Source organism: Oryctolagus cuniculus, chromosome 7 (genome assembly GCF_964237555.1).
Source record: "Oryctolagus cuniculus chromosome 7, mOryCun1.1, whole genome shotgun sequence".
Taxonomy (NCBI): Eukaryota; Metazoa; Chordata; class Mammalia; order Lagomorpha; family Leporidae; genus Oryctolagus; species Oryctolagus cuniculus.
Window position 1 is genome coordinate 2,343,019 of NC_091438.1, and position 13,879 is coordinate 2,356,897.

At 42.0% G+C, this 13,879-nt stretch overlaps 1 protein-coding gene across 1 annotated transcript in view; it reads right to left on the reverse strand.

The window, feature by feature from the left end:
- Positions 1-6,580: 6,580 nt before the first annotated feature.
- Positions 6,581-13,879, reverse strand: part of RC3H1 (ring finger and CCCH-type domains 1) — a 64,583-nt gene continuing 57,284 nt past the window's right edge. Inside the window, 2 exon segments of the mRNA XM_051856942.2 lie at positions 6,581-13,763; positions 13,766-13,863. Coding sequence (XP_051712902.1) covers positions 13,714-13,763; positions 13,766-13,863 — 148 coding nt within the window. The 3' untranslated portion in view covers positions 6,581-13,713.

Here is a 13,879-nt window from a genome sequence, read left to right on the forward strand (position 1 = left end):
GGAAGGAGCTGGTAGAGTCCCACTGCGCCTTGCTGTATGAGAGGAGGTAGGTTGTGAGCTCTGGAAGTAACGGGGCATTTGAGCACCCTCATTCGTAGTACTTCCTTCAGGTCAGTAATAAAACTCCTCCTCCCAGAACCTTGTCCTAGTCTCATAGTAACTCCTACCAGCAGGTAATTTAGCTGGCCCTCCGCCAATCCCTGTTGTCCTGGGGCTCTTCTTTCCTTTGGACCCAAGAGGAAGACCTTGGCAAGGGTCAAACAGCGGGGCCCAGTTCCTGCTGCGGTTACTGAGTAACTCAAGGCTTAACCTTCTGTGGAAATTTGGCAAACCATCAAAGCACAAAAACAGTCTCCAATCTCCTGTTTCCAGTGGTTATGACAATTAAATTAAGGTGAAATGAAGTTTATAAAAATAGAATCCTGCATTATTATTTGGCAGCTTTTAGCTAAGACTCTCAAAGTTTCTCATTGCAATTTGTCTAAATCCTCAAAACTGCCAGAAAGTTCAGTTTTGGTTTCAGGGAAACCACATCAAAATAGCAAATATTTATTGAACATGTTCAAAGCACACAGCACTGGCCTTGATGTACCAGGTACTCCGTAAACATTTGTGTTTGAAGAAAGCCAGATCCTAAGTGGGTTTGCTGACTTAGTAACAGGAAATACTTTAGATCCCTCCCAAATGGAAAGTTAAGATATCAAGTACGGTAATGCTCACTTACCTAATGGGAATAGACACCTCATGTGAACAGAAACACTGTGCAAGGATATTTTTTGGGGGTTGAGCAAGACAGGGTTACATGGGGTTAAAGCTCATTGCTTCTACACGGTGCAGGAAGGTGTAGGTGGTTAAAAAAAAAAAAAAAGTAGAAGACGGAAAACAGAGGCAGAAGTGGTGGAAGAAATTTCCCTGGTGAAACAGGGGATGGTAGGGACCAATCCAAAAGCAGTAGTAAGAAACTTTTGGTAGAGATATAGCCAAGAGTGTGTTTTTGACGTGTCCAGATCAGTTATGTGACTGGTGCTTCTTTACCCATGTTTCCCAAGGCTGCCTAGCAGAATCGTAGCAAGTCCACTTGAGGAGTGAGGTGACAGTAAGGGTCCAGGGATGAATGCAGCAGGGCGGCTACTCCACTGGGGACATACAGCTGGTTTGAGGGCCTTGCTACATGACCAGGGCTGAAAATCAACACAGGATACTTGGGGACAAGTTGTTCTAACTTCAAACAGAAGCTAGCTTCAGGGCTGGAATCCTGAGCGACTGTGGCAGTTGCGCTAACCAGGGAAGGGTGCTGATGACAAGACCCTTGAGCTGCTCAAAGGGTGGAGAAGCAGGTGGCGCACTCCAGGGAAGCAGGCCAGGCCATGCCCTAGGTCTGGGTGTTCATCAGGTTCCCTACCCTGCTGTCAGGTAAGCGACACCTTTTCTACCATAATTAGCATTTTCTGGACTTGAGAGGATGAGGTGATGGTAACCGCTGAGTGGTGATGCAGGAACAGACATAATGGTCGAAGGAAGCGAGGAGCAGTCTTGGTGAAGCTCACGTTGATGTGGGTGCGGGTAACCGTGCTTGTACCATCTGCTCTTAAGTTAACCCTAAACTCACCAGTCTCAGAAATTCTCCCCTTCTTCATCCCCGTGCTCCTCCTGGTTTGGGCCCTTATTAAGTCTACCGTGACACACTTAACTGGGCTTTCTTCGTCAGGCCCTAAGCCACTTCAAACCAGGATAATCACATCACTCCCTGACTTCAGATCTTTACTGTTTCTAGTTGCTAAAGGATGAAACCTAAATAATGCAGTATGACCATCACGCTTCTTAGCTTTTGAACCTATACTCGACTGCTTCAAGTTGAATAGAAGGGTCACATTCTTTCCTTTTTTTAAAAAAATATTTATTGTATTTGAAAGGGAGAGTTAGCGCGAGAGGTCTTCCCTCTGCTGGTTCACTCCCCAAACAGCCCCAACATCCAGGACTGGGCCGGGCTGAAGCCAGGAGCCCAGAACTCCATCTGGGTCTCCCATGTTGGGGGCAGAGGCCCAAGCAGTAAGGCCATCTTTTGTTGCTTTCCCAGGTGCAGCTGGGACCTGAACTGGCTTCCATATGGGATGTCAGCTTTGAAGGTAGCAGCTTACCTCTCTTTGCCATCATGCTGGTTCCAGAGTCAAGTTCTTCCATGACTGCATGTGTATCTCGCACGCTCCTCTGGGCCTTCCATACCTCACTTTCTCACGTGCACCTTTCAAGTTCAACTCTTGATATAAAAACTTCCTGGGTACCTTGCTCCTCAGCCTTATATTTTTCAAGTCTCCACCTAGTGCTAACTATTTCTTAATATCTCATTCACTTCACTAAAAGCAGAGACAGGATCTTTCTCACTTTTGAAACTGCCTATCACACAGAACCTTACTAACTCAAAGTGTGCTCTTTGGTCAAACAGCACTGGCCATCTTACATTCCCTCGCGCCCCACCTGCACTTTAATAAGAGCACCAAGTGGGGTGCAGGCATTTGGCACAATGGCTACACTGCTGCTTGGAATGCGTGAGAGTGCCTGGTTTGAGTCCTGGCTACTCCTCTCGTGGTTCAGCTTCCTGCTAAATGCACACCATGGGAGGTACCTGTGGTGTGGGATAAGCTAGCTGAGGCCAACAACGCTGGAAGTTACAAATGACAAGCAGCCCCTTCCGCAGGATGCCTCCTTTCATCCCAGACCTGGGGAGGAGTCACCATGTACATGTGTGTGTTAGGTTCCACGTGGAGGTGTCGTAAACTCCCAGGTTAGTGCCCTGCCTCTAAGACCAAGACTAGGGGAGGTGCTGAGGTGTGACTCTCTGGCCCACTCCACTCCATGCGTGTTTGCTTTCTCGTCTTTTAAATACACTTTATCACCTTGTGCACCGTTTACGTGTCTGTACTGAAAATACTTCTCTAAGAATGCGAAGGACCTGGAATAAAAATAACCCCCACCTGCCCCACTTCACTTGGGTCCCTGCCTCCACAGGGGAAGCTCAGACTTCATTCTGGACTCCTGGCTTTGGCCTGGGCCTGGCTAATTGTGGGCATTTTGGGAGTGAACCCATCTATGGAAATCTCTTTGTCTACACCTTTCAAATAAAGTGAAAATAAATAAATTTGGGAAAAAAGATAAGTCTCAGGTAAATTGATGCATATTCAATTTTGAGAAGTAGACTTGAAAGCTATCAAAGAAATTAATAGAGACATAGATTTGGCTCCTTGTATTCCCAAACACTTTAGCACTGTCTACAGGCCTCCAGGATCTGCTGTGCTTCATCTCAAACCACTGTCTCACTCCCTCTGCTCTAGGTTCAGTGCCCACCCAATTTCCACAGCTCAGGTTTCCTTCCCCAAGAGTTCACACATCCTCTTCCTCTGACCAGCAGGCTCTTGTCTCCCAGCATCCCATCTCTCCTCCCTCTCTCGCAATTCTTTCTTTTTTAAAAATGTATTTATTTACTTGAGAGAGTTACACAGAAGGAGAGAGAGAGAGAGAGAGAGAGAGAGAGAGAGAGAGAGAGAGAGAGAGAGAGAGAGTCTTCTATCGGCTGGTTCACTCCCCAAATGGCTGCAATGACTGGAGCTGTGCCGATCTGAAGCCAGGAGCCAGAAACCTCCTCTGGGTCTCCCAAGCGTGTATAGGGGTCCAAGAACTTGGGCCAGCTTCTACTGCCTTCCCCAGCCACAGCAGAGAGCTGGATGCAGCTGGGACTCGAACCAGCGTCAATATGGGATGCTGGCACTACAGGCGGCAGCTTCACCCGCTACGCCACAGTGCCAGCCCCACAATTCTTCGTCTTACCTTCACCATTTCTTCAGGAACACATGAGCAGCCAGGCACATTAAGTCTTCCTTGTGCAGGCTCACAGCTCCTTGTTCTTCTGAGTACAACATGGTTGAGTGATACTTTGGGAATTCTATTTAGTGTTTTGTCATTTATTATTGACTGCTTTTAAAACTGTACAGTGCTGTGGCCAGCGCTGTGGCATAGCAGGTAAAGCTGTCGCCTGCAGTGCTGGCATCCCAGATGGGCGCCAGTTCTAGTCCCGGCTGTTCCACTTCCAATCCAGCTCTCTGCTGTGGCCTGGGAAAGCAACAGAAGATGGCCCAAATCCTTGGGCCCCTGCACCCGCACGGGCGACCTAGAAGCGCCTGGCTTCAGATCTGCCCAGCTCTGGCCGTTGCAGCCATGAGGAGTGAACCAGCGGATGGAAGAGCTTTCTCTGCCACTCTGTTTTTCAAATAAATAATTCTTAAAAAAAAAAAAAAATCTGTCATGAGCTCCTTGAGGGTAATCAGTATTTCTTTGTGTCCCTATTCAAGTTACTTCAGTAAAATACCATAGTGGCTGTTCAGTATCAGTTAAGCTCACTTTTTATATCCTAGGTGTTCCAGTGGTGGCAGCCATTCACTGAATGAGACACCATGTTGGAAAGCAAATGGATTTACCAACTGAAGATTGTCGGTTACTGTGATTGAAGCACTAATGCACACAAAAACCAAATTCATTAGTTTATGCAAGTTAAGGCAAACCCTATTTGGGGGAAGCACTGGGCCCAGGTAGTAGTAAAACAGGTCTGTTTCTGGAATTCCTACTTTAGATTTTGTAATTATTCATGAATGGCTATAGCAGTTACTATCTCTCATATCCTCTGAACCTTTTTTAGAATTTGTTTGTATTTGAAAGTCAGAGTTAGAGAAGGAGAGGGAGGGTCCTTCATTCACTGGGTCACTCTCCAGATGACTGCAATGGCCTGGGTTGGGCCAGGCAGTCCCAAGCTACAAGCCAGGAGCTTCTTCCAGGTCTCCCACATGGGTGGCAGGGGTCAAAACACTTGAGTCATCTTCTGCTGCTCTTCCCAGTCCATTAGCAGGGAGCTGGATGGGAAGTGGAGCAGCTGGGAATCAAAACTGGCATCACAGGGCCGGCGCCGCGGCTCACTAGGCTAATCCTCCGCCTAGCGGCGCCGGCACACCGGGTTCTAGTCCCGGTCGGGGCTCCGGATTCTGTCCCGGTTGCCCCTCTTCCAGGCCAGCCCTCTGCTGTGGCCAGGGAGTACAGTGGAGGATGGCCCAGGTGCTTGGGCCCTGCACCCCATGGGAGACCAGGAAAAGCACTTGGCTCCTGGCTCCTGCCATCGGATCAGCGTGGTGCGCCGGCCGCAGCGCGCCGGCCGCGGCGGCCATTGGAGGGTGAACCAACGGCAAAAAGGAAGACCTTTCTCTCTGTCTCTCTCTCTCTCACTGTCCACTCTGCCTGTCAAAAAAAAAAAAAAAAAAAAAAAAAAAAAAAAGAAAACTGGCATCACAGGCAGCGGCTTAAACCGCTTCCCAAAAACACTACCTCTCCCGCCTCCACCACCTTCTTTACTAGGGCCCCTTCTCTCAAGGGCAAATATAGGAACAGTGGACACCTAATTGCTAATTGTTGTTAGGAACAGGTAACTTTCATCGACAACGTGTATTATTTTCATCTAAAATATTTCAGTCATGAAGAAAATTCCAGTCATTGTAAGTGAGCATCTTTAAAAAATATGGATGTTGCTATTATCACACATAACAAAAACATCATTCCTTGGTGATTAAACACTGAATATTTAGTATTTACTATGCAATACCCAGTGCTTAATCAAGTTTCTCTGATTGTACCAAAACAAGTCTATTTGATTTGTTGGAATCAGGATTCAACAAGTCCACATGCTGCACTGTAATATTTGCCCATTCTTAATTTTCTCTTCATCTAGATGTGTCTCTTCCCTTCCTTTCCTTCTTATCATATAATGGAACTGTTGGCTAATCTACAATCTCTAACAGGCCAGGGATTTAACATTTATGCCAGGAATGACTAATGGTTGAGGGTTTCAGGACAATTAAAAATCAGTGAGAATGGAAAGCCAAAATATATCTGGGGACAGGCACTGTGGAACAGGTTAAGCCACTGGCTGCGACCCCCATCCCATACCGGCATGTCCATGCTGGCTACTCTGCTTCTGATCCAGCTTCCTGCCATTGCATCTGGGAAGGCAGCAGCAGCATGGCCTATGACCTTGGGTTCCTGCCACCCACACGGGAGACTCAAACGGAGCTCCTGCCTCCAGGCTGCAGGCTGGCACAGCCTTGGCTCTAGGGGCATTTGGGGAGCAAACCAGCAGATGGAAGATCTCTTCCCCTCTGTGACACTCTGCCTCTCAAACAATACATTGTTTTAAAAATATTTTACATCAGGAAGAGATTCAGAGCAAGACTGTTTTGTTTAAGCATGAAGATGGTTCTTTTTAAGAGAAGTCACAAAAAACCAAGACACTGGGTGTTAGCCTTGGAATGTCACTAAATACTGACCCTCAGTATCTCAGAGCCACCATCTTCATTCCTAATGTGCAGTCATGATATAAAAAATGAAAGAATTTAAGATTAGACGAATTCCCATGTTCTCCACACAAATTTGGTCACTATAAGTGTGTATTTGCTTGTGCAGAAAAAACTCCATAAAAGGTGTGAGAAAATAATCCCCAGATCAGAGTAAGATGGCACAGACACAGTGACAAAACGAGACTACACAATTTCCTCGTTAACTTGTCATTTAATGTAAATGCTGACAGAAAGCAGGTACAGACCTTGCAGACACTCCCATATGTATACACTCCAAAGGCGGGTCACCTCCTCCTCCTGTTAGAGTAAACCCTTTCATCTGCCACTCACGGGAGCCTTGACCACTAACGGAGCAGCACAGGCGGAGCCAGTTTCCAAGGTAAGAGAGAGAGACAGCATTCTACACAAAGTGTGGCATCTCTGCTATCAATGACACGCACACAAATAATACAAAACAGAAAAAGACGGCCCTAACCCTCTCAAAATCTGCAACGAGTGGAACATCTATTTTATTCAAACCCAGAATTCTGTTGCCCTAAACGTCTTCCGACTGCTATTTCTTCCCCTCCCCCACTTTACTTTTTTGAAGACTGTGTCAAATTGGAAATATTAAAGATTTTAAGAGAGGAAAGTGGTTCATTCTTTTAAACAAGGTTCTTTTTTTGATTCCAGAAGAACTTTTTGGAGAAAAAGCCTTCAAATAAGATTTCACAGTTCACCAGATGCTAAGGAGTTATTCACAGCTTGTGAAATTCCAACCCATTACCTGTCCTCGCCTTTTAAGAAGTTGGAAGCATTTGAAAAATGCAAACTTTCACACAAAATTCAGCGATTTAAAAATAAGCTGTAACTTTAAGGCTCAATATTTTTAAATTTCTGAATGAGCAGGTACAGACAGACAAGAAAGAACAGGAAGCTGAAGCAATAAGAAAAACAGAAATGCAGGAAAACTTTCAAACAATGGTATTCTGTCTAGCATTGCTTCATAAGAACAGGAGGTATCAGTTCTGTGTGAAGCTGACTCCAATCTCATGGGCTCCTCTCAATCTGGATTGTTTCTGTCTTGTTAAATATACCTCTGCAGGGCACAATCACGTACAATCAATACGATTGGTAAATTACACAAGCTCTATCTCAAGCAAATATGCATCAATTCAAAAAATTACTTTAAAAAACCCACAAAATAAAACAAAATAAAATCCACCCAAAAAGGTGATAATGACTGCAGAATGTCTCGGGGAGACTGGTATGAGCCTGAAAGACCAAACTGACCACAGACATGGAAAAGGACACGGGGGGGGGGGGGGTGACAAGGCGAGACCACACACACAAAGAGGAATCTCACAACTGGAAAATGTTTGAGTGGGTAAAAGGTTTAATTCCTTACTTCAATTCATTTTTCCATTGCTCATGTTCCCCCAAATCACAGATCCATAATCAAGTAAGATAATGAGACCCATGGAGCAATGAATTAAATGGGGGAAAATTTTTTTCAAATTTCTTTTTATTCCCAGAGATGGGAAGAGGAAAAGGATAAAGAAGGGCTAAGTATGAAAATTTAGGCAACAAAACACACAGAAAAAACAGCTCTCAGGACAGTGTCTTAGGTGAACAGAGCATGTCAAAATGATAAACACTTCAAATGCCTTTAAATCCGAGGGATTTTTTTATAAGGTGGTTCAACTATAATTGTTAGAATGGCAGCCAATTAATGGAGTGAGATTACACTGAAAAATGGTGGTTTTTAAAAATCCAGCAAAACCAAAACAAAACAGGCAACTTATTATCCACAAAGCAGTTTCTTTCCAACTTTTTCTCGAAGCTTTCATGCAGGGGAGGAGGACCACCTGACAGTTTCCAGTTATAAGATGACTCTGAGCATACAACCTACAATGGATGCCAAAGACTTGTGAGCTCTGCTTAGAGGCAAGAAAAAAAAAACTTAAGCCAAAGGCAAAACCAAGTAAAATCCAACCAGAAACAGGGAGACCTCAATATAAGAAAATAAGTCACCTTATCTAGTATACATTAGGATGACAAATTCCACAGGATTGAGTTTTTCTAAGTATACATTTTGGACACAATATAGTCTTGAGGTGTAAGTTCTTCCTTTTCAACTATTGTGCCTTATGAAAATAAGGGCTACTACAATAGGGATGTTTTGCTCAGGGATAAAGTTTAGGGGAAACTCAGTGTCAGCTAAGTCCAGAGATTCCAGCATAGCAGTGAGCTAAGTCCCTTTATCACCAGGATTTCAGTGGCACTTTACCCACTCATTCAGTGCAGCACTGAGAGCGTTTACCGGGAACACTCAGCATGCAAACATCTCTCCTTTCCTGAGGGGAATGGTTTCTTTTATTAACATTACAGCTAGTATTATCAACTAGAATCTATGATATGTGAACAATCTCTATCACAGAAATAGATCGTAAAGATCCAGATCTTAAATTGTTTACTAAAGTTAATAGTACTTTTTTTTTTTTTGCAAAAATAGCTCTTTTTGAAGTAGCTCAGAATAGCTGAATGGAGAAAAATTTTCACGTTAACTCCAACCCACCTACAACTCCCAGTAAGTCATTTCAGCAGGACAACTTCACAAGGCTGAGGTGAAGCAACAAATAAATATGAAAGTCATCGCTGTTCAAGGTAGAACGGCATGGGTGCGGACTGGCAAAATGGGCACGCAGGTGAAAGGATGACAGCAGCACACCACGTGCTTGTGCAGTCCCTAAGGCTGAAAGTAAAATTTGTTCTTAGCTAAGTAGCTCTGATTTTCACTTAAAAGAACAGGTATATTTTTCTCAGAGGAAGAAAACTTTTTACGGTAAAGTCTAAGCAAACTGTAGCTGACTTCCAGAGAAGTTATGAATTTCCCCTAAATAGTGACAAGGACATTCCTTTTAATGAAATATACAGCATGACAAGTGATTTTTGCAGATACACTTTATACATGAAACCTTTACTTAACTCTTTAAATGAGTAAAAACAAAGTGGAAAAATGATAGTGAGACCTTTGTCCATCACCATTTGTATGTAAGAGAAACTGAATGATAATCTTTAGTGAAAACAATGTATTTTTCTCTGAATGTGAATACAATTCAAACATGTACTTACTACATTTCATTATTTCTCACCAGTCACATGCTCAAGAATTCTCACACCCAGACACACGACTTGACCACAGTGACGGTGGATCACACTTCAGGCACAAGTGAAAACACATGAAAGCGCTGAGGATGCTGTCCCTAACAAGATGACCTCAAAGGCTGCACAGGGAGACGCTTGCGGTATTGTAAAAGATGACATTCACTTTTAAGAGAAACTGATGAATTTTCATTACTTTTATATTTAATAAGGTCAGCTAACTTTAACAGTTAACTTTGGATCAATCTACTTAAACAATACAATCAACTCACAAATACTAAAAGGTTTCAAAATCAAAATGGCTATTACTTTCCCCAAAACCAAAACAGAGTAAAGCACAAGTCTTTGGCTCTCCTTTAAAGAAAACAGCAGGTTACCAATCTTAATCAGACCTTTGTTTGCCTACCAGTAGGGCAAATACCACATTTGTGCATCACTGAGTAATAACACCATTAGAAAAGGCAACTTCATAGAAGTTATTGGCTAAGCGAATTCATTTGAATGCTCTGTTTTGAGGCAGCAAACTGTCACTGTTGCAGATTGGGGAGGACAGTGGGTAAGTCAAGGGGAGATTGCAGAATGGAAAAAGAGACAGGAAAACAGAGAAGACAACTCACTCTGACCTCCAACCCTAAGACCAATAGAGTCTAATGGAGTTACAGATTCAAAGTAGCAAAAGAGAATCCTGCCGATTTTATCTTTCAGGCAAAAGAGTAAGTAAATGGAAAGAACAGGAGAGGGAAAGTGAGATGAGATGGGAGAAGGGAATCACCTGTATCAATCCTGTTTTATACACTCTGGATAGCTGAACATCTGTGGTTGGCATTAGGAACAGCGTCTTACAATTTGAATATGATTACTAGAAACCTATGTCAAATTAACTTTTAAATAGAAAAGTAGTAAAGAATGTATCTTTGGTCCCTTCAGCTTCAGTAAATTATCCAAGTAAGGATATTTTATTTTAATCAGAATTTTTTTTTTTAATATGCCAGGAAGTTGAATCTAGAAGTCTTATCTTCAATTTTCTATCCCTTTCAGAGACTTCTTGAAAAGAATATGTCAAAGTACTTTGTATTCCCTCACTCTAATAATTTGGTTTTGTTATCTAAATAAGAGTGAATACAATGCTTATTATTCCTACCTTAACCCTTTCAAAGCTGTTCATTTAAAATGTCTAAATCTTCCTTTTGAATTCAGTGAAAAGCAAAGCCATCATCAGAAGAAACTAATATTTTAATAAGTAGAAAGCATAAAAACTGTACTTCCTATATGATTGGCTTCATCTCTTAACTGTTCCATAAAGAAAAAATAAAATTAAAAAGTCAAAAAATTAATGCCTTTCCGATTCTGATTAAAAAAAAAAAAAAAAAGGCAGTTAAAGAGGCAAACAGCTATGCCTGATCAGGCCACTTATTCGTCTGGGCTCGTCCTATACCAAGTATACCACAGAGCAAAGGAGACCGGGAAACCCACACTGCAGGGGGTTTTGTGAATTACTAAACCTGCTGGAGGTCATCAGGAAACTTGCAAGAAACTCTGTTAGGTTAGGCAGAATGACCAGTGCCAAGTACAGGTTACAGGCACAGGAGGACAGCATACCATCCTCCTGCCTTTCTACCCAGGCAGACATCAGGAGAACAGAACTTTAACAGGGGATAGCTGGAATTCAGGCTACAATGTAGGAGGCTTTAAAAATAAAAAACCGAATGAAAATACATGACAATGAGAAAGACACCTATTTTAAATCAAATCCAAACATTAGTTTTTCTGGTTTTGTTCAGAATAGGAATAATCTGTAAATCAATCTCTGTCTCTCCATGGCCAACAAAATCAAAATGGCAAAAGCAGGAAGTGCGTCTGAGGAAGGAAGAACAAAAATAACAGAAACTGAGTCACTGGGGATGTCAACAGACACCCCAAGTAGGGATTTATTTTTATTCTGGACTTCAACATTAATAGCCATAAATTATCTTCCAAAGCCAGAATCATTCTGAATTCCAACAAGGACCAATTCCTTCTGAAATGTAGGAATTATCTCCATGGGCACTGGAGAATTGAGATCTGCCTAAGCATGCCTACAGAAGGTTGGAGGCCACTAAGGTTATTTTTTATGCTGAGAAATGAAAAATCCTGGGACTCCGTGAGACACACAAAAGTTCCTTTCCTTCTCCCAATAAATAATAAGAATTTAAAATGTAAATACAGGAGGGTTTTAAGTAAAAATCAAAAAAGACAAAAAAAAAAGGGCAAATGTACATTAAACAAGGAAACTGGACATATCAACTGGAAAATGCCTCACCTTCAGTCAGTGCTTCTACCTCCCAATCAGTCATTTTACCGCAACAGCTGCGCTCATGCGAAGAAATCCTTAAAACATACCTAATATATATACAGATATAGCTATGTATATATGTATATATATAATATATATAAAATTTTATTTAAATAAAAAAGAAAGCTCGAATCCCAAGCCAATATGTGTATATCAAATCCTTGACCAGCCAGGTCTGTAGGGCATAATCAAATTCAATGTGAAATAGTATATTAACACGGTGCCTTGACTGGGCAAATTAAATAATCGCTACTCAAAAGAGTGTTCTGTTTGGACTCTCCTACTGGTAGGCAATGGCAGGACTGTATTACCCTTCCCACCCCCCTATTTGTTTCAGTTAACAGTATGGTGGACACAGAGCTTAGACTGAGGCTGTTATGACCTCAGCAGGAGTTAAGGGTTAAGAAAATAAGAAACAACAAAATACAAACTTCTGCTTTTACCCAACCAAAGCAATGCAGTAACTTATTACATAACCAGTGCTTTCTGATTTGGCAGTATAATCCAGAAAAGGAAACTGAAACAATCAGGCAAACACAAGGATGGAGAGGGTGACAATATGAAACAACCCCCACTAAACATGTTTCATGGGGGCTTAGTTGAGTATAGACTCCTGGCATCAGAATATGTGCAGCAGAATTAAATAACAGAAACATCCTTCCTTACTCTTTTCAACATTTTCATGAAGAAATTTCTCAATACTGAAAAGCCAAGATTATGAAAACGGACTTCAAGGTACTTACTACCCATTATGCTAATGACTCTGAGCAGCAACAAGCGACTGCTGAGTAATTCGTAACATCTCATTGCAAGACTCGGGCCGTGCATGTTTGCCAAATTTCTCTGCAGGCCCGACAGGCTCCGCTGCATAAAGATTTTTATTTTATACTTCTCCGTTTTGAGAGTCAAGAGAAACATCCACTGAAATAATGTGCCTCTGTTTATTTTAAATTCAAATCAAGTGTTACAATTTTAAAATATGAATGACTATTCTGGTTTTTGAACATTCTATGATTTCAACCTAAGTTTAACTTAGAAAGCACAGCTCCAAATTTCCAACCATGAGCTCAATGAAGACAATACACTAACTGTGTATTTTTGCTGCTAGTAAATTAGTTCATCCTTGAAGCAATTTCTGCTTAAATCTAACCATACAATCCAAACACTCAATTGGCTTTCTATTACACTAATGCAAAGGATCTTCAGTATGGAAATCAAGGACCTGATAATTATTAAGTATCTGATAAACAGAAACAAGAAATACAATGTTCCCAAACTCAAAATTTTCAGTATCATAAGAGAAATATTCATGAAGCTAGTGATCCAGGAAGGGGAATTTGAAATAAGAGCTTCGAGAGAAGTTGGTTTGCTGCACATTTTCTAATAACTCGGTCTATTACTGCCTCTTTGTTTCACAAGCACCACAGAATTCTCAAAGACCAGTGCTTTTTGTCTACTTTAGTTTATGGGAGATGAGAGTTGGAAAGGGTTGGGGGCAAGGAATTATACACTGGGTATGTAATAATACCAAAATACAAGAAAAACCTACTTCATTAAGATCATACAATTAATCAAACAGAGTGTATATATAATATCTTCTTTTTTTTAAAGCCCTGGATCCAAGGCGTCCAAAGTTATTAAAATAAAGTTCATTCACAGAACAAAAACAAATTTAATCTGAATTGCTTGCAGATACTGCTAATTTTCTTTTTCTTTAAATTAAAAAATGCATTTATGTGAACTATGTGCAGGGTTGTTTTAGTAGTGGTATTTGTGCACATTGCCTCCGGTACTTTTCCTGGGCTTCTCTGACCACTTGCAGAAGACACACAGAGAATTCCTCATGTGTCAGGGAGCGGAACTGGGCGGAACTCCGGGTCTCTGGGAGTCATTACTGCCCCTCCTCCCTCAGGGTCCTCTGACAGGCTCAGAGAGCTGGTCTTGTTGGACAGGAGGCTGACGTTCTCTTGAGTCGAGGCCGATCCATTTGGAACATCACTGTTTGGAATTTTCA